Here is a 24326-nt window from a genome sequence, read left to right as displayed (position 1 = left end):
GCCTCCCGCGCCTGCCCCCGGGCTCCAGGGGCTGGGAGAGATCCTGGGATGGAGATGGGGACACCAGGCTGAACCCAGAGCCCCGGGATGGGGACACCAGGCTGAACCCAGAGCCCCGGGATTGGGATTAGGGACACCAGGCTGTACCCAGAGCCCCGGGATGGGGACACCAAGCTGTACACAAACCCCTGTGATGGGGATGGGGATGGGGACACAAGGCTGAACCCAAACCCCTGACTTGGGGACACCAGGCTGCATCCAAACCCCTGGGATGGAGGTGGGGATGGGGACACCAAGCTGTACCCAACCCATCCCAGATAGAGATGGGGATGGGGGCACCAGGCTGAACCCAAACCCCCAAGATGGAGATGCAGATGGAGACAGGGACACCAGACTGCACCCAAAGCCTCTGGGATGGGGATGGAGATGGGAATGGGGATGGGAATGGAGATGGGGGCACCAGGCTGAACCCAAAGTCCTGGGATGGGGACATCAAGGTGCATCCACACCCCCTGGGATGGGGATGGAGATGGGGACACCAGGATGCACCCAGATCCCCGGGATGGAGATGGGGATGGGAGCAACAGGCTGAACCCAAAACCCCCAGGATGGGGATGGGGGCACCAAGGTACACTCAAACCCCCGGGATGGGAGCACCAAGCTGTACCCAACCCACCCCAGATGGAGATGGGGACAGGGACGCCAGGCTCCACTCAAACCCCCAGGATGGGGACACCAAGCTGTACCCAAACCCCTGACATGAGGGCACCAGGCTGCACCCAACCCATCCCCGATGATGGAGATGGAAATGGGGACACCAGGCTGTAGGCAAACGCCTGGGATGGGGATGGGGATGAGAGCACCAAGGTGCACCCAAACCCCCCTGAGATGGGGATGGAAATGGAGATGGGGACACCAGGCTGCACCCAAACCCCTGAGACATCCACTGCAAATCCAGCAGCTCTGGCTGTGCCCCAGCTCCCTGCTGGGGAAAATTGGTGGCTCTTTGCAGGGATTGCTGCAGGGGAGCTCCTCCTGGTCAAACTGGGGTAAACTTCCCCAAACAGGAGTCCTGGGGATCTTTGGGAATTCTATCCATGTCCACTCTTCTGGGCTGGGAGTCTGCAGAACCCCTTAAATCTGAATTCCTCCTTTATCAAACAGGGATGGAAATCTGCAGAACCCCTCTGGGTCTGAGTTCCTGATCTATCACACAGGGATGGGAATCTGCAGAACCCCTCTGGGTCTGAGTTCCTGATCTATCACACAGGGATGGGAATCTGCAGAACCCCTCTGGGTCTGAATTCCTGATCTGTCACACAGGGATGGGAATCTGGGCTGGGAATCTGCAGAATCCCTTTGGATTTGGATCTGAATTCCTCCTCTATCAAATGGGGATGAGAATCCAGGGTGGCAATCTGCAGAAGCCCTCTGGGTCTGAATTCCTCCTCCCTCAAACAGGGATCAGCACATTCCCAGCTGCAGGGTGAGGGGCACAGGTGGAGCTCATCGTTCACTGGGAGGTTCCCCCTGCAGGTTCTGTGTCTGGGAGCTGGAAAAGCACAGGAAAATATTCCCTCACCAAGCAGAGGAAACTGGAAAACGAGGGTGTAGCTGCAGGGAGTAGCTTGGAATGGTTGAAATTACTGGGGGGGAATTACTGGGTGGAATCACTGTCACAGACACATTTCATGAAAAACCCTTTCCTTAGGATTTTTCCTCCTGAGGAGCTGAGAGGCCTCAGGAACAAAATGTACCCAATGGTTATCTGCTGCTGTGGAATGCAACAGGTGCATCTGGGATTGGGCTCGTGTGGTTGTTTCTAATCAATGGCCAATCACAGTCAACTGGCTCAGACTCTCTGTCCGAGCCACAAGCTTTTATTATCATTCTTTCTTTTTCTATTCTTAGCCAGCCTTCTGATGAAATCCTTTCTTCTGTTCTTTTAGTATAGTTTTAATATAATATGAAATAATAAATCAATCCTTCTGAAACATGGAGTCAGATCCTCATCTCTTCCCTCATCCTCAAACCCCTGTGACACGGTCACAGAATCACCCGACAGGGAGGGAATGGGTTAATTCTTTCAGGGAGGGGAGGTGTGGGATCAGTCGGGGTCCCGGGATGGGATGGGATGGGATGGGATGGGATGGGATGGGATGGGATGGGATGGGATGGGATGGGATGGGATGGGAGGCGCTGCTGTCCCCAGGAAAGCGGGGACGAGGTCTGGATTTCCCACCAGGGCTGTGAGGTTGGGCTGAGAAAAGGGCGATGGAAAAGGAGCGGGAGAAGGGTGAAGGGTGAAGGGGGGAAGCGGAGCTGCGGCCGCTTGGATTTCGGTCCTCCGGGGGCAAACCGGAGCCCGGACCATTTTCCCAGGCTGCGAGCAGGAGCCGCCGCCGGCTGCCCCCAGGCGGGACTGAAGCGCTGCCAAAGCCGCGGCGCTCCCGGTGAAATCGGGAGCCGGGGAAGGCTCCAGGCGGGCTCTCGCTGGCTGCAGCAGAAAGATGAGAGCCTCCCTGGCCGGCAGCAGCTGCTCCGCACATTGCCCAGCCCTGGCGAGCTGTCAGCGCCCCTAAAGGAGCGGGGAGGGCGGGCTCGGAGTGCAGGTGGGAATTAGCGGGGAATTCTCGCCTTCCTCCGCCATCACCCCTCCTCATCCTCGGGGGAGCCGGCGGGGACAGGGTTCGCTCCGGGAATGGGACAGGGAGCAGCTCCCAAGGTGGGCGCCCCGTGTCCCCTTCAAGGGGCTCAATCCGCCCCAGCTCGGAAAGGAACCGGGGCAGTTCCCGTTTTCGGCACCGAACCTGCAGGAAAGCGAGGATTTCACCTTCATCCCTCCGTGCTCAGCCCCTGCCCCGCAGCAGGGAGCAGATCCCGGCTCCAAGCGGGATTTTCCGAGGAGCAGGGCGGCATCCAAGGGGTGGGACAGGGCAGGACAGCTCTGTTATTCCTGGGATGAACTAAACCCCTAAACAGCTCCGTTCCGGGCTCCTCCGAGGCGGAGATGGCTCAGGGCCGGGATTTTGGCAGATCCAGCCCAAAGCCGCGGCTCTGCCCGTCCCAGCTGGGTTTGGGCTCGGGATGCTCCGAGCGGGGTCAGGAGCTGGAGCTCAGCCCGGTTCCCTCGGCTGCTCGCGGTTTGGACAGCGAGGAAGGGCTCAGCTCCTTCCCGAGGCTGATTGATCCATGGGGAAATGGAGCCCGGGGGGCCGGGGCTGTGCCAGGAGGTTGGGGTGGACTCAGGGACCCCAGCAGGGGGGGTGGGCACTGCCCAGGCCCCCGAGGGCACGGAGACACCCCCGAGGCTGCCCCAGGGTGGGACCGTGGGGACGGTGTGCGGGGCCAGGGGGGAACAGCGATCCCAGGGATCCCTCCAGGGCTGGATCAGCCATCCCAGGGATCCCGCCAGGGCTGGATCAGTAATCCCAGTGATCCCTCCAGGGCTGGATCAGTAATCCCAGTGATCCCAGGGATCCCTCCAGGGCTGGATCAGGGATCCCAGGGATCCCAGGGATCCCTCCAGGGCTGGATCAGCCATCCCAGGGGTCCCAGGGATCCCTCCAGGGGCTGGATCAGGGATCCCAGGGATCCTTCCAAGGGTGGGATCAGCCATCCCAGGGATCCTCCCAGGACTTGGATCAGTGATCCCAGGGATCCCTCCAGGGGCTGGATCAGTGATTCCAGTGATTCTCCCAGGACTTGGGAGGATGATCCCAGTGATCCCTCCAGGGGGGGTCAGCGATCCCAGGGATCCCTCCAGGACTGGATCAGCCATTCCAGGGATCCCAGGGATCCCTCCAGGGGCTGGATCAGCAATCCCAGGGATCCCAGGGATCCTTCCAAGGGTGGGATCAGCCATCCCAAGGATCCTCCCAGGACTTGGATCAGTGATCCCAGGAATCCCTCCAGGAGAGGATCAGCGATCCCAGTGACCTCCCCAGGGATGGATCAGCGATCCCAGTGATCCCAGTGTTTCTTCCAGGGATGGATCAGCGATCCCAGTGGATGCTTCCAGCTCAGGACATTCCCTGAGGCTCTGATTCATCATCTGCCACAGCCAGCAGGATCTCGGGGCTGCAGAGCCCCCCTGGGACACCCCAAAGGTGCCACCCCAGATCCTCTCCAGGAGCTCCTCCCCCCCTCAGCCACCTCCTGCCCTCGTTCTCACTCATTCCCGCTGGGAGCTGCCCCTTCCCGGCATTCCAGCTTCGGGAATCTCATTCCCGAGCAGCAGCCAATCCATCAGCCTGGCACGGCTGGGGGTGCCAAACCCTCCCCGAATCCCGGATTCAATGCCCAGAGGTGCCAAACCCTCCCCAAATTCCGGATTCAATGCCCAGAGGTGCCAAACCCTCCCCGAATCCCGGATTCAATGCCCAGAGGTGCCAAACCCTCCCCGAATCCCGGATTCAATGCCCAGAGGTGCCAAACCCTCCCCGAATCCCGGATTCAATGCCCAGAGGTGCCAAACCCTCCCCAAATCCCGGATTCAATGCCCAGAGGTGCCAAACCCTCCCCGAATTCCCGGTTCAGTGCCCGGGATTCCAAACCCTCCCCAAATTCCCGGTTCAGTCCCCGGGCCGTGCCCCGCGGGGAGGATTCCTGCCCCGGGAGAGCCGCTTCGTTCCCGGCAGGGAATTCCCGGAGATCAGTGGGAGCAGGGCCAGGACAAACCCCCCGAGGGAAGGGGGACAAAGCTCGGGGACAGCCGCAGGAACGGCCCGGGGGCAGCTCTGCCGATGGGAATTTCCCTTTTCCAGCCCAGATTTCCTCGTGTTTGACAGGAATTTCCCTTTTCGAGACATAAATTTCCTTGTGTTAGACAGGAATTTCCCTTTTCCAGCCCAGATTTCCTCCTGTTAGACAGGAATTTCCCTTTTCCAGCCCAGATTTCCTCCTGTTTGACAGGAATTTCACTGTGGGAAGGAGCTTCTCTGTGTGTCACCTGTGCAGAGCTTCACCAGCACAGGGAGGGAGAGGCAAAATCCCAGGATTTTCCTGGGCTCCAGGGACCCTCACAACGGGTTAAACCCCTGGAATGGAGGGGCTGAGGCTGTTCCAGGGACGCCCACAAGGGGTTGAAGCCCTGCCCAGGCTCCCCCTGCCCTGCCCAGGAGCGGAGCTTGGGTTTCACGAGCAGCTCTGGCTGTAAAACCGATCCTGGCTCTGCCCTGATTGATGGGAAACAGCGGCCCCAGGGGGGATCCCGTTCCCAAGGGCTGACACCCAACCCCATCCCACCCCATCCAACCCCATCCCATCCCATCCCATCCCATCCCATCCCATCCCATCCCACCCCATCCCACCCCATCCCATCCCACCCCATCCCACCCCATCCCATCCCACCCCATCCCATCCCATCCCACCCCACCCCACCCCATCCCATCCCATCCCATCCCATCCCATCCCATCCCATCCCATCCCATCCCATCCCATCCCATCCCATCCCATCCCATCCCATCCCATCCCTCCACACCCAATCCACCCTTGCCAGCCCAGCAGCAAAGCTGGACCCAGTCAGGCCCAGCCCAGTCAGGCCCAGCCCAGCCGTTTCCAGCCAGGGGTGGAGGGGAAAGGGGACCCGGGGCAGGGGCAGCACTTTGGGGGCTCGGGGGTCACTCCTGGGTTGGTGATTTTGGGGAAGCAGCAGCTCAGGGCGAGGGTTGGGGCTGTCAGAGGCACTGGAGGAGCAGCTGGGGCTGCCCCTGGATCCCTGGCAGTGCCCAAGGCCCGGCTGGGCAGGGCTTGGGGCACCCTGGGACAGTGGGAGGTGTCCCTGCCATGGCAGGGGTGGCACTGGGTGGGATCTGAGGTCCCTCCAACCCAAACCATTCCGTGGTTCTCTCATTTGTGACTCTTTCTGATGCCTCAGTTTTGGGCTTTTCTATTTTTCCCATTCTGGGCTGATATTTCAGGTTTAGCTTTTCTATTTTTCCCATTCTGGGCTGCTTTAGTGTGTGGGTCTGGGCTCACATCAGGGCATGGTGAGCTCTGCACAGAGCAGGGACACAAAACAATTCCTGCTCCAGCTGGGACCAAGGACAAATGACCCAAATCTCAGCCCAGGAGCACAAACACCGTGGGCTGGAGAGAGAAAAACAAGGATGGGACTGCATGGGCTAAAGCTGGAATGGGACAATGAACTGCAAAATGCAAATGGAGCAGAATTTATAAAAGTGAGAGACCCCGTGCCATTTTGGGTTCATTTTGTGCCATTTTGGGTTCATCTTGGGTTCATTTTGTGATCATTTTGGGTTCATTTTGTGCCATTTTGGGTTCATTTTGTGCCATTTTGGGTGCATTTTGTGTCCGTTTTGGTTCATCTTGGGTTCATTTTGTGCCATTTTGGGTTGTGCTCCTGAGGTGGATATATTAAAACCTCTTAATAAATACTTTTATCACTTCTCACCGGATGTGGCAGCATTTGGGGTGCCTCAGCTGCCCTCCCACCTCACCCCAGTGTCCACAGGGGCAGCAGCTCCTCGTTGTGGGTTCTGGCAGAGCCCTCCTGAGCAACCCAAGCTGCAGATGTGCAGCCCCCAGGCAGGCACCGGCAGCAGGGATGGAGCCGGGGGGGCTGGCACAGCTCCAGGGCAGCGCCATCCCCTCCCCAACCCTCCCCAGGCACAGCCAAACCAGCCAGGGCTGGGTCCTGCTCATCACTGCTGAGCAACCCCCGAGCAGGGCAGAGCTGCCGAGGAACAGGAGCCCAGGAACAGCTCCGAGCCTCCCTGCGGGTCCCTGCCCCGCCTGCGCCCGGCTGGAGCTGCCTCCCTCCCTCCCTTTGTCCATCCCTCCATCATCCATCCATCATCCATCCATCCATCCATCCCTCCGTCCATTCATCCATCCCTCCATCCATCATCCATCCCTCCATCCATCCATCATCCATCCATCCATCCATCATCCATCCATCCCTCATCCATCCATCCATCCATCCATCCATCCATCCATCCATCCATCCATCCATCCATCCATCCATCCATCCCTCCATCCATCCATCCATCCATCCATCCATCCATCCATCCATCCATCCATCCATCCCTCCATCCATCATCCATCCATCATCCATCCATCCCTCTGTCCATCCATCATCCATCCATCCATCCATCCATCCATCCATCCATCCATCCATCCATCCATCCATTATCCATTATCCATCCATCATCCATCCATCCATCCATCCATCCATCCATCCATCCATCCGTCCATCCATCTATCCATCATCCATCCCTCCATCCATCCATCCATCCATCCATCCATCCATCCATCCATCCATCCATCATCCATCCATCCCTCCATCCATCCCTCCATCCATCCATCCATCATCCATCCCTCCATCCATCCATCCATCCATCCATCCATCCATCCATCCATCCATCCATCCATCATCCATCCATCCCTCCATCCATCCCTCCATCCATCCATCCATCATCCATCCCTCCATCCATCATGTCTCTTCTTTCTTTCTTTCTTTCTTTCTTTCTTTCTTTCTTTCTTTCTTTCTTTCTTTCTTTCTTTCTTTCTTTCTTTCTTTCTTTCTTTCTTTCTTTCTTTCTTTCTGTCTTTCTGTCTTTCTGTCTTTCTGTCTTTCTTTTTCTTCCTTCCTCCCTCCCGTGTTTGGGGTGTGTGGATGGCCCCGTTCTCCCCCTTGGCTGCCAGCGCTGCCCGGAGCCCGGCATGCAGAGGGTTAAGGGCATCAGGGGCTCCTTCCCCTCCTTTCCCCGAGAAGGAGCCCCGGGTGATGTCACCGGGAACAGCTGTCCCCGCTCGTCCCCGCCAGCTGGGCTGGGCCCGCCGGGGCTGCATTCCTGGGCCAGGGTGGGCTCTGAGCCCGCCCCGGCTCCCGCAGCTGCTCCAGAGCCCGAGGGTCCGGCCGGGGGCAGAGCAGGGTGGGGACTGAGGTGCCACCAGCGTGGGGAGGTGTCACCCCGGCATTCCAGCTGTTCCCAGAGCTCCCATCCCACCCTTCCCTCGGGAATGCCCCTGGATCCCTGGCAGTGCCCAAGGCCGGGCTGGGCAGGGCTGGGAGCACCCTGGGACAGTGGGAGGTGTCCCTGCCATGGCAGGGGTGGCACTGGGTGGGATCTGAGGTCCCTCCAACCCCAACCATTGCGTGGTTCTCTCATTTGTGACTCATTCTGATGCCTCAGGTTTGGGTTTTCTGTTTTTCAGATTCTGTGCTGATATCTCAGGTTTAGCTTTTTTATTTTCAGATTCTGTGCTGATATCTTAGGTTTGGATTTTCTATTTTTCAGATCTGTACTGATATCTCAGTTTAGCTTTTCTATTTTTCCCATTCTGTGCTGCTTTAGTGTGTGGGTCTGGGCTCACATCAGGGCATGGTGAGCTCTGCACAGAGCAGGGACACAAAACAATTCCTGCTCCAGCTGGGACCAAGGACAAATGACCCAAATCTCAGCCCAGGAGCACAAACACCGTGGGCTGGAGAGAGAAAAACAAGGATGGGACTGCATGGGCTAAAGCTGGAATGGGACAATGAACTGCAAAATGCAAATGGGGCAGAACTTCTAAAAGTGAGAGACCCTGTCAGCATTCATGAATTTTGGGCCATTTTGTGTCCACTTTGTGCCATTTTGGGCTCATTTTGTGCCATTTTGGTTCATCATCCCAGTGCTCTCCTTGCTGACTGCAGAGCCCCCAGCCCTTCCCAGCCTCACTGCCTGGGCTCTGCCTCCACCTCCCCGTCCCGCAGGGATCCAGCCCTGCCCTGCCCGAGGGGGGATCCCTGGGGAGGGGTTTGGGATCCTCCTGGGAGGGGTTTGGGATCCTCCTGAGCTCCCAGCCCGGCCCCTGGGACGGGGCTCACATCTGGAGTAGGGGGTTTGGGACCCAGCGAGTGTCCCTGGGAGCCCAAATTCCCATTATCCCTGTTCCCTACAAGCCCCTGGTTCCACCGTGTGCTTTCCCCAGGGAAAGGAATCCCCTTTCCCTGCATTCGCCCCTCTCTGGGCTGTGGGTGTGACTGGAGGAGCAGACGGGTCCCAGTTTGCCATCCCAGCACAGCCCAGTTTGGCCCTGCAGAGGGCTCGGCTTTCCCTGCTCCAGGCTGCTCCAGGCTGCTCCCTTCCCCCTTCCCCCTTCCCCCTTCCCCCTTTCCTTTCCTTTCCTTTCCTTTCCTTTCCTTTCCTTTCCTTTCCTTTCCTTTCCTTTCCTTTCCTTTCCTTTCCTTTCCTTTCCTTTCCTTTCCTTTCCTTTCCTTTCCTTTCCTTTCCTTTCCTTTCCTTTCCTTTCCTTTCCTTTCCTTCCCAAACCTTCCCAAACCTTCCTGCCCCTGCCGGGCTCCAGGAGCATTCCCGGTTTTTGGGGTGCCCCATTCCCCCCGAGCGGGGCAGGAGCTGCAGCCAGGGCTGATCTCCCGAGGCTGGGATGGTTCGGAGCGGAGAGAATCGATTGTCCCGATTGTCCTGATTGTCCCGATTGATCCCGATTGTCCCCGATTGTCCTGATTGTCCCCGATTGCCCCGATTGTCCCGATTGTCCTGATTGTCCCTATTGTCCCGATTGTCCCTATTGTCCCGATTGTCCCCAATTGTCCTGATTGTCCCCGATTGTCCCGATTGCCCCCGTCGTCCCCGCGGCTCTGCCCACCCGGCACGGCCCCAGTGTCAGCGCTGCGATCTCAGCTCTGCCAGCACCGGGCACGGAACCGAGGGGTGGCGTGGGGGGTGGAATCCCCCCCAAAACCAACAAGGGCAGAGCGGGGCCGCCGCTGGGAGGATGCGGAAAATCGGGCCCGGGGGGAGAGCGGCGGGAAGGAGCGGAGCTGCCGGGGCTGGGAACGCGCTGATCCCTTATCGGGAAGGGATGGAAAACAGCGCTGAGATGGGAGCGCTGATACATCCTAAACAGCCGGGGAGGGGAGGGGAGGGGAGGTTTGGGAAGGTTTGGGAAGGTTTGGGAAGGGAAGGTTTGGGAAGGGAAGGTTTGGGAAGGTTTGGGAAGGGAAGGTTTGGGAAGGTTTGGGAAGGGAAGGTTTGGGAAGGTTTGGGAAGGTTTGGGAAGGTTTGGGAAGGGAAGGGAAGGGAAGGGAAGGGAAGGGAAGGGAAGGGAAGGGAAGGGAAGGGAAGGGAAGGGAAGGGAAGGGAAGGGAAGGAAGTTTGGGAAGGGGTTTCTGACTGCTGCTGAGCCCGGGGGGGCTGGGCTGGGCTGTAGGGACGGGAGCAGATTTTGGGATAACCCCCAGGAGAGGGACTGAGGGGGCAGAGGGCCCCGGTGGGATGGAAGGGAAAGGAATCCATGGGGATGAGGATGGGCTGGGTGAGGGTGAGGAGGGTGAAGAAGACGAGGAGGATGAGAAGGATGAGGATATGGCAAGGAGGACAGGGAGGATGAGAAGGATGAGGAGGATGAAGAGGATGAGGAGGATGAGGAAGATGAAGAGGATTAGGAGGATGAAGAGGATGAGGAGGACAAGGAGGATGAGGAGGATGAGGAGGACGGGGAGGATGAGGAGGATGAGGAGGATGAGGAGGATGAGGAGGATGAGGAGGATGAGGAGGATGAGGAGGATGAGGATGTGGCATTTGCTTTTTGAAGCATGCTGCACATCCCTGGGGACAAAGGGCTGGAGCTACCCCTGCCCACCCTGGCCCAGGATCCAACCTTTGGGTGGGCTGGGATCCACCCCTTTGCATCTGCCAGGATCCAGATTTTGGATCTGCCAGGATCCATCCCTGTGGATGGATCTGGTGGCTCTGCATGGCTGGGTCAGCTCTGACCCCCCCAGGTTCCCTCCCATGGGACAGGGCCCCCCTGAGTGGTTCTGTGTCCCCCCCAGCCCCTCCCGGTCCTGGGGCTGATCCCAAAGCTCCCTCCTGATCCCAAAGCTCCCTCCTGATCCCAAAGCTCCTTCCTGATCCCAAAGCTCCCTCCTGATCCCAAAGCTCTCTCCTAATCCCAAAATTCCCTCATAATCCCCAAATTCTCCCCCACTCCCAAAGTTCCCTCCTAATCCCAGGTTCTCTCCTAACCCCAGATCCCAGCTCTGTGCCGCTGCCAGCACCTCCTGCTCCTCCTGCCGGGGCTGATTTGTGTCCGGGGGGTTCCCGCAGAGCCGGGGGGGCTCCGGGACCCCTCCCCTGCTCCGCCCCCGGGTCAGGAGGGCTCGGGAGCTCCCGGGACAGCGGAGCCGCTGCTCCGCCCCTCCTCCCCCAGGCCAGCTGAGCCCAGCCCAGTCAGGCCCAGCCCAGTCAGGCCCAGCCCAGCCGCCGTTTCCAGCCAGGGGTGGAGGGGAAAGGGGACCCGGGGCAGGGGCAGCACTTTGGGGGCTCGGGGGTCACTCCTGGGTTGGTGATTTTGGGGAAGCAGCAGCTCAGGGCGAGGGTTGGGGCTGTCAGAGGCACTGGAGGAGCAGCTGGGGCTGCCCCTGGATCCCTGGCAGTGCCCAAGGCCGGGCTGGGCAGGGCTGGGAGCACCCTGGGACAGTGGGAGGTGTCCCTGCCATGGCAGGGGTGGCACTGGGTGGGATCTGAGGTCCCTCCAACCCAAACCATTCCGTGGTTCTGTCATTTGGGAACCCTTCTGATGCCTCAGTTTTGGGGTTTTCTATTTTTCCCATTCTGGGCTGCTTTAGTGTGTGGGTCTGGGCTCACATCAGGGCATGGTGAGCTCTGCACAGAGCAGGGACACAAAACAATTCCTGCTCCAGCTGGGACCAAGGACAAATGACCCAAATGCCCCCCGGACCCTTCCTGGTGGGAGCAGAGCGCTCTGTCCCCGAGGTTTCCAGGGTTTGCTTGGTAAAACACTCGGGGGTGCCTGAGGTGCTCCCAGCCCCTCATTTTCCAGGTTTTTCCCTGCCCCGAGGCGGGGTCACGGCTCCTCGCCGCTCAGCCTGGGGATGTGAATCCCTCTTTATTTGTTTTAGCTGGAAGCTGACATCCTGCTGCATTCTCATGACTCCAGGACCCGCGGCTTTAACAAAAATGTTAAATATTAGGAGCCTCTCGGTGATTTCGCAGAGTTTTTGGAGGGGAAGGGGAGTGCAGGCGCTTGCTCTTAAACCCTCGGTTTGTTTGTGGAGCGGGGATGACGCCCCCAAAGCCTCTCCCCTTTCCCGGCCCCTTCCCACCATCCCTGTGGGAAAATCCGGCTCCGGAGCTGAACCCTGCGGCTCTTCCCTTCCCTTCCCTTCCCTTCCCTTCCCTTCCCTTCCCTTCCCTTCCCTTCCCTTCCCTTCCCTTCCCTTCCCTTCCCTTCCCTTCCCTTCCCTTCCCTTCCCTTCCCTTCCCTTCCCTTCCCTTCCCTTCCCTTCCCTTCCCAAACCTTCCCTTCCCAAACCTTCCCTTCCCTTCCCTTCCCTTCCCTTCCCAAACCTTCCCAAACCTTCCCAAACCTTCCCTTCCCAAACCTTCCCAAAACTTCCCTGCACCTCGTCCCATCCCTGGAGCCCCCAGCTCCGGCTGATCGCCCTGGAGGAGCCAGGCCGGCGGGAGCTGCTGCTTTTCCCTCTTTTTCCGGTTTCTTTTCCCCTCTTTTCCCATTTTTCCCTCGCTTTTCCCGTTTTTTTCCCTGGTTTTTTTTTTTTTTTCCCTGTTTCCCCCCTGGTTTTCTCAGTTTTTTCCCCGTTTTTCCCCTTCCCCCCCCCCCCCCCCCCGGTTTTCCCCCGTTTTTTTCCCTGTTTTTCCCCCTTTTCCCCCCCCATTTTCCCCCCCGGGTTTCCCCCGTTTTTTTCCCGTTTTATTCCCCACTTTTTCCCCAGTTTTTTCCCCCATTTTCCCCCGGTTTTTCCCCGTTTTTCCCCCCGATTTTCCCCCGTTTTTCCCCCCGTTTTTTCCCCCGTTTTTCCCCCCGTTTTTTCCCCCATTTCCCCCCGTTTTTCCCCCCGTTTTTTCCCGTTTTCCCCGTTTTTCCCCGTTTTTCCCCGCACAGAGCCCGATCCCGATCTCCCGGAGCTCCTCCCGGGGCTGCTCCGCTCCCCAAAGCGCCCCCAGGGGGGAGAGCCCGGCCAGAATCGGCGAGAACAGAAATGAAACGAGGCAGAAACAGAGGAAATCCAGAAATAAAATGAGGCAGAAACAGAGGAAACCCGGCCCGGGGGGATTTATCCCTGGAAAAGCCCGGGATGAGCTCAGCATTCGTGGCTCTTCCCGTGCCGAGTTTTCCCTCTGCTATGCCCTCCTCCCTCCGTGGCTCTTTTCTCCTCCTCATCCTTTAGTAAAGAATCCCAGGAATCCCTGACAGCGCTGGGAAGGGACAGAGGGAGGGACTGGGGGATGTTTTTGGGGGGGTCTCACTCCATGTCCCCCCGGCCGGGCCCCGCTGCCCGCGCCCAGCAGCGGGAGCTGCGTCCTGTGGGGTGCATCCCAAATCCTCTGGGATGTTCCCTTTTCTCCAAATACTGTGGGGTGTTCCCTTCATCCCGAATCCTCTGGGATGTTCCCTTTTCCCCAAATACTGTGGGGTGTTCCCTTCATCCCGAATCCTCTGGGGTGTTCCCTTTTTCCTGCATCCTCTGAGGTGTTCCCTTTCTCCTGCATCCTCTGGGATGTTCCCTTTTCCACAAATCCTGTGGGATGTTCCTTTCATCCCGAATCCTCTGGAACGTTCCTTATCCTGAATCCTCTGGGATATTCCCTTTTCCCTGCATTCTGTGGGATGCTCCTTTATCCAAATCCTCTGGGATGATCCTTTTCCCTGAATCCTCTGGGATATTCCCTTCATCCCACATTCTCTGGGATGTTCCTTTTTCCCTGAATCCTGTGGGATGTTACCTTTTCCCACATCCTCTGGGGTGTTCCTTATCTCAAATCCTATTGGATATTCCCTTTTTCTTGCATCCTGTGGGTTATCCCTTTCCCCCCTGTCCTCTGAGATATTCCCTTTTTCCTGCAGCCCGGCCCTTCCCTCATCCTCTGGGATGTTCCTGTTCCCCACATGCTCTGGGATATTCCCTTTATCCCACATGCTGTGGGATGTTCCCTTTCTCCTGCATCCTCTGAGATGTTCCATTTTCCCTGTATCCTGTGGGTTATCCCTCCCCCCCCCAATCCTCTGGGATGTTCCCTTTCTCCCAGATCCTGTGGGATGTTCCTTATCCCAAATCCTCTGGGGTGTTCCTTTTTCCTGCAGCCTGGCCCTTCCCCAAATCCTCTGGGATATTCCCTTTATCCCGCATCCTGTGGGATGTTCTCTTTTTTCTGGGATGTTCCTTTTTCCTGCATCCTGTGGAATATTCCCTTTATCCCGCAGCCCGGCCCTTCCCGTATCTTGTGGGATGTTCCCTTCATCCTACATCCTCTGGGATGTTCCTTTCTCCTGCATACTCTGGGATATTCCTTTCATCCCACATCCTCTGGGGTGCTCCATTTCCCCCAAATCCTGTGGGATGTTCCCTTTTCCCTCATCCTCTGGGATGTTCCTTTATCCCACATCTTGTGGGGTGTTCCTTATCCCAAATCCTATGGGATATCCCCTTTTCCCTGAGTCCTGTGGATTATCCCTTTCCTCCCCATCCTCTGGGATGTTCCCTTCATCCCATGGCCCGTCCCTTCCCTCATCCTCTGGGATGTTCCCTTTCCCCCTCTTGCTCTGGGATGTTCCTTTTTTCCCCTCCTGTGGGACACCCCCCCCCCCCCCAATCCTCTGGGATACTCCCTTTCCCCCCGCATCCTCTAGGATACTCCCTTTTCCCACATCCTCTGGGATGTCACTGGGAATCCACCCCAGGACCCCAGATTTGGGTTTTTATGGGGAAATCAGGCTGGGAGACGAGGGAGCCCTGAGGGTCCCCCCAGAGCAGTTTGGGGAGGGGGTCCCCAGGCTGGGGCTGCAGGAGGGGACCAGGGGAGCTCTGCAGGGACCCTGACCAGCCCCGGGGCACAGAAAGCAAAAATTTCCCAGAAAAAAACCCCAAAATTGGTGCCAGCTCCCCTCTGGGTGCCTCTGCTGCCAGGGCAGGGATTGAGAGCTCATTTAGTGACCCCTTAGGGGGCTCCTCTGACCCCCCAGAGCCAAAAGCCATCGGGGACACCCCCTGTCCCATTGGGGACTCCCCTGCCCATCGGAGACACCCCTGTCCCACTCGTGACCCCTCTGTCCCATTGGAGACCCCCGTGTCCTGTTGGGGACCCCCCTGCCCCATTGGAACACACTTGCCCCACAGGGACCCCCTTGTCCCATCAGGGACACTCCCTGCCCCATTGGGGACCCCCTCTGTCCCATTGGGGACCCCTCTGTCCCATTGGGGACACCCCCTGCTCCATCAGGGACCCCTCTGCCCATTGGGGACCCCTCTGCCCCACCGAGGTCACTCCCTGCCCCATTGGGACTCCCCCTACCCCATTTGTGATCCCCCTGTCCCATCAGGGACACCCCTGCCCCATCAGGGACCCCCTGTCACATCGAGGACACCCCTGTCCCATTGGAACACCCCCTGCTCCATCAGGGACCCCACTGCCCACTGGGGACATGTCTGTCCCATCAAGGACACACCCTGCTCTATCAGGGACACCCTTGCCCCACTGGGGACCCCCCTGTCCTGTTGGGGACCCCTGCCTCATCAGGGACACCCCCTGCCCCATAGGGAACCCCCCTGTCCTCTTGGGGATGCCCCTCTCCCATTGGGGACCCCCCTACCCCACTGGGGACACCCCATCACATTGCGACCCCTCTGTTCCATTGAGGATGCCCCTGCCCCATTAGGGACCCCCCTGTCCCACTGGTGACCCCCCCTGCCCCATCAGGGACCCCTCTGCCCATTGGGGACCCCCCCTGCCCCATTGGGACCCCTCTGTCCCCCCCTGCTTTGGTGTCCGTGTCCTGTGCCCAGGGGGTTCCCACACCCCGGGGGTTCCCAGCCCCACGGCCTGGCCTGAGCTGCAGGGATTCCACTTAAAGTTGAACATTTCCTTGAAAAAATGTAAAATTAAAACTTTAAACATTCGAATTTAAAAAAGCCAAACTGGTGAAGGCTCTTTGAGCAGCACCAGGGCAGAAATTGAGGTGTTGTTGTCTCTTTGGGGGCAATCTGGGCAATTTGAATTTAAAAGGTAAAAATAAAAAATAAATTTAAATGTAATTTTTAAAGGGCTTGGGGGGGGTTGGTTGTGGGGGTTTTTTTGGTTTGGGTTTTTCTAGGGTTTTTTGTTGGTTTTGGTTTATGGGGGTTTTGGGTTTTTTGTGGTTTTGTTTGTTGGTTTTGTTTTGTTTTCTGTTTTGTTGTGGTTTAGTTTTTTTGGTGGTTTTTTGGTGGTTTGTTTTTGGGTTTTTTTTTTTTTTTTTTTGCTTGTTGCTCATGTTGTTAGTTTTGGGGGTTTTTTCGTGGTTTTCTTTTGTTTTGTTTTGCTTTTTGGGTTTTTTTAGGGTTTCTTTCTGTTGTTTTTTAAAATCTTTTAATTGCCCAGGAAGCAAAACCCTCCCTGCCCAGTGCCAGGGCAGCAGGGGCTGATCCTGTGCTCCTCCTCCTCCTCCTCCTCCTCCTCTCCCAGTTCACCCCACACAGATTCCCAGTTCATTCCCATGGATTCCCAGTTCACCCCACAAGGATTCCCAGTTCATCCTCCATGGATTCCCAGCTTATCCCACACAGCTCATCCTGGGGTGAGTTTGGGGCTCTCTCCTGCCTCCTGAGGATTTGGGGTGTTCATAGCTCATCCCCCATGGATTCCCCCATGGATTCTCAACTCACCCCACAAGGATTCCCAGTTCATCCCCCAAGGATTCCCAGTTAATTCCACACAGACTCCCAGTTCACTCCCCATGGATTCCCAGTTTATCCTACACAGCTCATCCCAGGGTGGGTTTGGAACTCTCTCTCCACCCTGCCAGGGTTTGGGGTGCATTTGGGGTGAGTTTGGGGCTCTCTCCTGCCTGCTGAGGATTTGGGGTGTTCGTAGCTCATCCCCCATGGATTCCCAGTTCTACCCCCCCATGGATTCCCAATTCACCCCACATGGATTCCCAGTTCACCCCCCAAGGATTCCCAGTTCATCCCACACAGATTCCCAGTTTATCCCCTAAGGATTCCCAGTTTATCCTACACAGCTCATCCTGGGGTGGATTTGGGCTGAGTTTGGGGCTCTCTCCTGCCTGCTGAGGATTTGGGGTGTTCATAGCTCATCCTCCACGGGTTCTCGGCTCATTCCCAAGGATTCCCAGCCCCACCCCCGGCTCCGGGGTTTCCGTTATCCCGGGATGCCCGGGAGGGGTTTGGGATCCTCCCCTGGCCCGGCCCAGCCACTCCCGAGGCGGGGCTGGATCGGCCAATGAGACCCTGGCGGGAGCAGATGGGAACGGGGTTATCCGGGAAAACCTGTCCTTTATCCAGGAAAACCTGCCCTTTATCCAGGGAAAACCTGCCCTTTATCCCGGGAAAACCTGTCCTTTATCCAGGGAAAACTTGCCCTTTATCCCGGGAAAACCTGTCCTTTATCCAGGAAAACCTGTCCTTTATCCTGGGAAAACCTGCCCTTTATCCAGGAAAACCTGTCCTTTATCCAGGGAAAACCTGTCCTTTATCCAGGAAAACCTGTCCTTTATCCCAGGAAAACCTGCCCTTTATCTGGGAAAACCTGTCCTTTATCCGGGAAAACCTGCCCTTTATCCGGGAAAACCTGCCCTTTATCCAGGGAAAACCTGTCCTTTATCCCAGGAAAACCTGTCCTTTATCCGGGAAAACCTGTCCTTTATCCCGGGAAAACTTGTCCTTTATCCAGGAAAACCTGTCCTTTATCCCGGGAAAACCTGCCCTTTATCCCGGGAAAACCTGTCCTTTATCCAGGGAAAACTTGTCCTTTATCCCGGGAAAACCTGTCCTTTATCCAGGAAAACCTGTCCTTTATCCGGGAAAACCTGTCCTTTATCCAGGAAAACCAGCCCTTTATCCCGGGAAAACTTGTCCTTTATCCTGGGAAAACCTGCCCTTTATCCTGGGAAAACCTGTCCTTTATCCAGGGAAACCTGCCCTTTATCTGGGAAAACCTGTCCTTTATTCAGGGAAAACCTGCCCTTTATCCCGGGAAAACCTGTCCTTTATCCTGGGAAAACCTGGCCTTTATCCAGGGAAAACCTGTCCTTTATCCAGGGAAACCTGCCCTTTATCCGGGAAAACCTGGCCTTTATCCCGGGAAAACCTGTCCTTTATCCAGGGAAAACCTGCCCTTTATCCAGGGAAACCTGCCCTTTATTCTGGGAAAACCTGTCCTTTATCCAGGAAAACCGGTCCTTTAGCCAGGGAAAACCTGGCCTTTACCCTGGGAAAATCTGTCACTTATCCAGGGAAAAATCTGCCAGTTTTTGAGGGAAAATCTGCCACTCATCCAGGGAAAACCTGCCCTTTATCCAGGGAAAATCTGCCACTCATACATGGAAATTTTGCCACTTTTCCACAGAAAATCTGCCACTTCCAGGGAAAACCTGCCACTTTTCCAGGGAAAATTTGCCAGTTTCACTGGGAAAATCTGCCCTTTATCCAGGGAAAATCTGCCCTTTATCCCAGGAAAAAACCTGGCACTTACCCAGGGAAAACCTAACACATCCAGGGAAAATCTACTATTTATCCCAGGGAAAATCTGCCACTATTCCAGGGAAAATCTGTTGCTTATCCAGGGAAAATTTGCCATTTATCCAGGGAAAATTTGCCATTTCTCCAGGGAAAATTTGCCAGTTCTCCTGGGAAAATCTGCCATTCATCCAGAGAAATTCTGCCCCTTCCCAGCCAAGCCTGGCTCACCCTCCTGCCCTGCTCCCAGCTCTGGGATGTGCTGGGAATGGGGCTGGAGCCCTGCTGGACACCCCAGCCCTGCTGCTGCTCCTTTTTGGGGTCCCTGGAGCCCCCTGAGCCCCCCCTGTCCCTGGCGTTTGTCAGCCTGGACAAGCCGAGCTTTGAAGGGCATTAGGGGCCTGATGTGGAGCCACAAAAGCCATGAAATTCAGAGTTAAGGCTCCAAAATCCACTTGACACCCGGCCCTGAGGCGTGAAAGGAGCTGAGGCCGGGAAGGGTCGGGAGGGGCTGGTCCCAAACTGGGGGGACAGGAGGGGACAGGGCTGGGACCCCACCTGGGTGATGGTTTGGGGACAGTTCTGGCAGCCAGGGCAGGGCCCTGCCCTTCCTGCTGGGTTTGGGGTGGGTTTGGGGCTCTCCTTTCTGGGCTTTGGGGTTCTCTCTCCGCATTGCTGGGGGTTTGGGGTGGCTTTGAGGTTCTCCTTTCCAGGGTTTGGGGTGGGTTTGGGTCTCTCTCCTCCCTCCAGGGGTTTGAGGTAGATTTGGGGTTCTCCCTTCCAGGGTTTGGGGTGGGTTTGGAACACTCTCTCCTCTCTGCCGGGGTTTGGGGTGGATTTGGGGCTCTCTCTCCTTCCTGACAGGGGTTTGGGGCTCCCTCCTACCTGCTGGAGTTTGGGGTTCTCCTTTCCAGGGTTTGGGGTGGGTTTGGGGTCTCTCCTCCCTCTGGGGGCTTTGGGGTGGGTTTGGGGCTCTCTCCTGCCTGCTGAGGATTTGGGGTGCTCTCCCTCCCAGAGTGTGGAGTTCTCTCTGCCTGCCTGGGGTTTGGGGTGGGTTTGGGGCTCCCTCGTGCCCTCCCAGCAGGCAGTGCCCAGGTTTGGAGTGACAGAGATGAGGCCAAGGGGGTGGTTAAAGCTGAAAGGGGCAGGGATGGATGGGATTTGGGGCAGGGATGGATGGGATTTGGGGCAGGGTGGGATGGGGTTTGGGGCAGGAATTGTTCCCTGGCAGGGTGGGCAGGGCCTGGCACAGGGTGCCCAGAGCAGCTGGGGCTGCCCCTGGATCCCAAGGCCAGGCTGGACACTGGGGCTGGGAGCACCTGGGACAGGGGAAGGTGTCCCTGCCATGGCAGGGGTGGCACTGGAGGGGCTTTGAGGTCCCTCCAACCCAAACCATCCCGGGATTCTGAACGAGGCCCCTCCTCCTTTTCCTGCCTCTCTCCCCAAGCAGGGGAACCCCATAGCAGCAGAAAATGCAAAGCTGGGTTGGTTTTATTGAAAGGTCCCCACTGCTGAGCCCCTCTCACTCTTTATCTGACAGCAACCCACAGAAATCACTCATAAATCAACGCAAAGAGCCTTGAAAATGAATTTATTGCACATTTCTCCAGCTGAGCCAGGATGCAGAGCAGCTCCAGCCACTCCTGCAGCCCTGCACACACCCAGGGCTCACCTGCCAGGGCTGCAAACGCTGCTAATTGAGCAGTTAATTGAGCAGTAATTAATCCTAGGGGTTAGAAACAAACAGCTCTGTGAATTAGAGCTGAGCTGGAGGAGCAGGGCCGGGTGTTCCAGAGCTCTGCTCCTGCTCACGCTGCAGCTCCCACCGAGCCTGGCTGGGGAGAGCCCAGGCTCCGGCCTGGGGAACTCCTGGCTTAAGGCCTGGGTAACTCCTGGTTTAAGGCCTGGTGGAACTCCGGGCTTAAGGCCTGGTTTATTTCCTGGCTTAAGGCCTGCTTTAACTCCTCGTTTAACTCCTCGTTTAAGGCCTGGTTTATCTCCTGACTTAAGGCCTGGTTTAACTCCTCGTTTAACTCCTCGTTTAAGGCCTGGTTTAAATCCTGATTTTAGGCCTGATTTAAGGACTGGTATAATTTTAACTCCTGGTTTAATGCCTGGCTTATCTATTGGTTTAACGCCTGGCTTATCTATTGGTTTATCTCCTGGTTTAATTTAAGTCCTGATTTTAGGCCTGATTTAACTCCTGCTTTATCTCCTGATTTAAGTCCTGATTTTAGGCCTGATTTAAGGACTGGTTTAATTTTATCTCCTGGTTTATCTCCTTGTTTTAAGTCCTGACTTTAGGCCTGATTTAACTCCTGGTTTAATTTTAACTCCTGGTTTAACACCTGGTTTATCTCCTGGTTTAAGGCCTGGTTTAATTTTAACTCCTGGTTTAAGGCCTGATTTATTTTCTGGTTTAACACTTGATTTAACTCTTGGTTTAAGGCCAGGTATGAGGACTGGTTTAAGGCCTGGTCTTGGAAGAGCCCTGGGGCTGGGCTTGGGTGGGACAGCAGCTCCCAGGGTGGGAGGGCTGCAGCTCCTGCAATTCCCTGCAGCTCCCAGAGCTCCTGCAATTCCCTGCAGCCCCTGCAATTCCCTGCAGCCCCTGCAATTCCCTGCAGCCCCTGCAATTCCCTGCAGCTCCTGCAATTCCCTGCAGCTCCCAGAGCTCCTGCAATTCCCTGCAGCTCCTGCAATTCCCTGCAGCTCCCAGAGCCCCTGCAGCCCCAGCCCCTCACAGGGGGGGTGGCAGGGAAGGTTCCTCCCCTCCCCAGGCAGCTGGAGCAGGACATTCCCTGGACACTCCCTGGCCATTCCCTGGCCATCCCCTGGACATTCCCTGGACACTCCCTGGACACTCCCTGGACACTCCCTGGACATTCCCTGGCCATCCCCTGGCCATCCCCTGGCCATCCCCTGGACACTCCCTGGACACTCCCTGGACATTCCCTGGCCATCCCCTGGACATTCCCTGGACACTCCCTGGCCATCCCCTGGACATTCCCTGGACACTCCCTGGCCATCCCCTGGACATTCCCTGGACACTCCCTGGACACTCCCTGGCCATTCCCTGGACACTCCCTGGCCATTCCCTGGTCCCCCAGTCCCAGCAGCTCTCCCCTCCTGCCAGGGCACACCCGGGGATGGCAGAGCAGGGCCAGCCTGGCCTTGGCCCCAGGGGCAAAGCTGGGCAAAAGGGGGAGCTGAGGCTGCCCTGTGCCAGCCTGAGCCCAGCTGGGAGGGCTGAGGGGCTGGGATGGGGATGGGATGGGGCTGAGATGGGGATGGGGATGGGGATGGGGTTGGGATGGGGATGGGGCTGGAATGGGGCTGGGGCAAGGCTGAGATGGGGCTGGGGCTGAGATTGGGATGGGACTAGGATGGGAACTGGGCTAAGGCGCTGGAGCTCACTCCAGGCAGCACCAGAGCTGCCCTCTCCAGAGCTGCCCTGTCTTGGCTCGAGGCTCCTGCCCAGCCCAGGGGTGTGAGGGGGCTCAGGCTGGGACAAAGCCCAGCCCAGGGGTGTGAGGGGGCTCAGGCTGGGACAAAGCCCAGCCCAGGGGTGTGAGGGGGCTCAGGCTGGGACAAAGCCCAGCCCAGGGGTGTGAGGGGGCTCAGGCTGGGACAAAGCCCAGCCCAGGGGTGTGAGGGGGCTCAGGCTGGGACAAAGCCCAGCCCAGGGGTGTGAGGGGGCTCAGGCTGGGACAAAGCCCAGCCCAGGGGACAGAGCCAGCCTGGCTGCCCTGCACACCCCGGGATTGGGGCTGCTGGGGACAGGGAGGGACATGGCTGGGTACAGGTGACAGGGACAATCTCAGCTCCTGCTCTGACCCTGCTCAGCCCCGTGGAGAGGGAACCACGCTGGGGATGGGAGAACCAGGAGGAAAAGGGAGCTGGGTCCAGCTGTGCCTCTGCAGCCACCCCTTAATTAATTAATAACCTAATTAAGCATGCTGACACAGAACCACTGAGGTTGGAAAAGACCTTTAAAGTCACCAAATCCAACCAGTGCCACACTCACCCTCATGTCCCCAAGTGCCACCCAACCCAGGACACCACAGGAGCTCTGAGCTTTACCATTGAACAACGCTTTTGGTTTTTGTTTTTTTTTGTTTTTCTTTTTTCCTTTTTGAAAGCTCTCCCGGGAGGGGAGGGGGTTGGGGTCAGTAGTGTGAGTGCTGTGAAGGGGTGGCAGCGTCCCCAGGCTGTCCCCAGGTCACTGCATGTAGGGGTAGCGCCAGTCCCCCAGGGGCACGTGCGTCTCCTTGATGGCCTGAGGGGACGTCCAGCGCAGCAGGTAATGGGGACCCCCGGGCTTGTCATTGGTACCTGTGGGGACAGCACAGAGCAACGGTGACACCACGAGGGTGGCAGGGACACGGAGGGACACAGAGGGATGGGAGGACATGGAGGGACACGGGGTACAGAGGGGACACAGAGGGATGGGAGGGAAACAGAGGCACACAGAGGATGGGGACACAGAAGGACACAAAGGACAGGAGGGACCTGAGGGGCACAAGAGGGACACAGAGGATGGGGAGATGGAAGGACATGGGGCACAAGAGGGACACAGAGGGACAGGAGGGACACACAGGGAACAGGAGATACAGGAGGGACACAGAGGATGGGGACATGGAGGGACACAAGGGACAGGAGGGACAGGAGGGACATGGAGGGACACGGGTTACAGAAGGGACAAAGAGGGACAGAGAGGGATGGGAGGGACACAGAGGGACAGGGGGGACACAGAAGGATGGGAGGGACACAGAAGGACAGGAGATACAGGAGGGACACAGAGGATGGGGACATGGAGGGACAAGGGACAGGAGGGACAGAAGGTGCAGGAGGGACAGGACAGGAGGGACACACAGAACAAGGGACACAGCACAGGAGGGACACAGAGAGATGGGAGGGACATGGAGGGATGGGAAGGACACAGAGGGACACAGGGGACATGGAGGGAACAGGAGGGACACTGACACAGAGGATGGGGACATGGAGGGACAGAGAAGGGTGGGAGGGACACGGAACAGGAGGGACATGGAAGGACAAGGAGCACAGGAGGGACATGGAGAGATGGGATGGACACTGAGGGACATGGAGGATGGGAGGGACACAGGACACAAGGAATGGGAGGGACATGGAGGGACATGGAGGGATGTAGAGAGATGGGAAGGGGACAGGAGAGACATGGAGGGATGGGACAGACACTGAGGGACAAGGGACACAGAGCATAGGAGAGATGGGGAGGGGTGGGAGGGATACAGGGGACAAGGAGGGACAGGAGGGATGCACAGGGACAGGAGGGATACAGAGGGATATGGAGGACAGGAAGGACATGGAGGGACACAGGGATGGGAGGGACACGGGACAGGGACATGGAGGGACACAGGGACAGGAGGGACAAGGGACAGGGACATGGAGGGACACAGGGATGGGAAGGACACGGGACAGGGACATGGAGGGACACAGGGACGGGAGGGACACGGGACAGGGATGTGGAGGGACACAGGGATGGGAGGGAGAAGGGACAGGGACATGGAAGGACATGGAGGATGGCAGGGACAGGACACAGAGGACAGAAGGGACATGGAGGGACAGGAGGGACATGGAGGAAGAGGAGGAACAAAGGACATGGAGAGACAGGAGGGACACAGGGCACAGGAGGGACATGGAGGGACAAGGAGGGATGGGAAGGACACTGAGGGACAAGGGACACTGAGCACAGGAGGGATGTGGAGGGGTGGGAGGGACACAGGCAGGGATGGGGACAAGGAGGGACAGGAGGGATATGGAGGACAGGAGGGACATGGAGGGACATGGAGGGACATGGAGGGACAGGAGGGACATG

The 24326-nt window shown here is 57.6% G+C and overlaps 1 protein-coding gene across 1 annotated transcript in view; it reads right to left on the bottom strand.

Moving 5' to 3' along the window:
- Window positions 1-20043: 20043 nt before the first annotated feature.
- ALDH4A1 (aldehyde dehydrogenase 4 family member A1) overlaps window positions 20044-24326 on the bottom strand; it is a 31454-nt gene continuing 27171 nt past the window's right edge. Inside the window, exon 15 of the mRNA XM_066563948.1 lies at window positions 20044-22804. Within this exon, the coding sequence (XP_066420045.1) occupies window positions 22692-22804 (113 nt within the window). The 3' untranslated portion in view covers window positions 20044-22691. The remainder of the gene's footprint in view (window positions 22805-24326) is intronic.

This window comes from Molothrus aeneus, chromosome 21 (genome assembly GCF_037042795.1).
Source record: "Molothrus aeneus isolate 106 chromosome 21, BPBGC_Maene_1.0, whole genome shotgun sequence".
Classification (NCBI taxonomy): domain Eukaryota; kingdom Metazoa; phylum Chordata; class Aves; order Passeriformes; family Icteridae; genus Molothrus; species Molothrus aeneus.
This window is presented reverse-complemented; position numbering and strand designations above follow the sequence as displayed.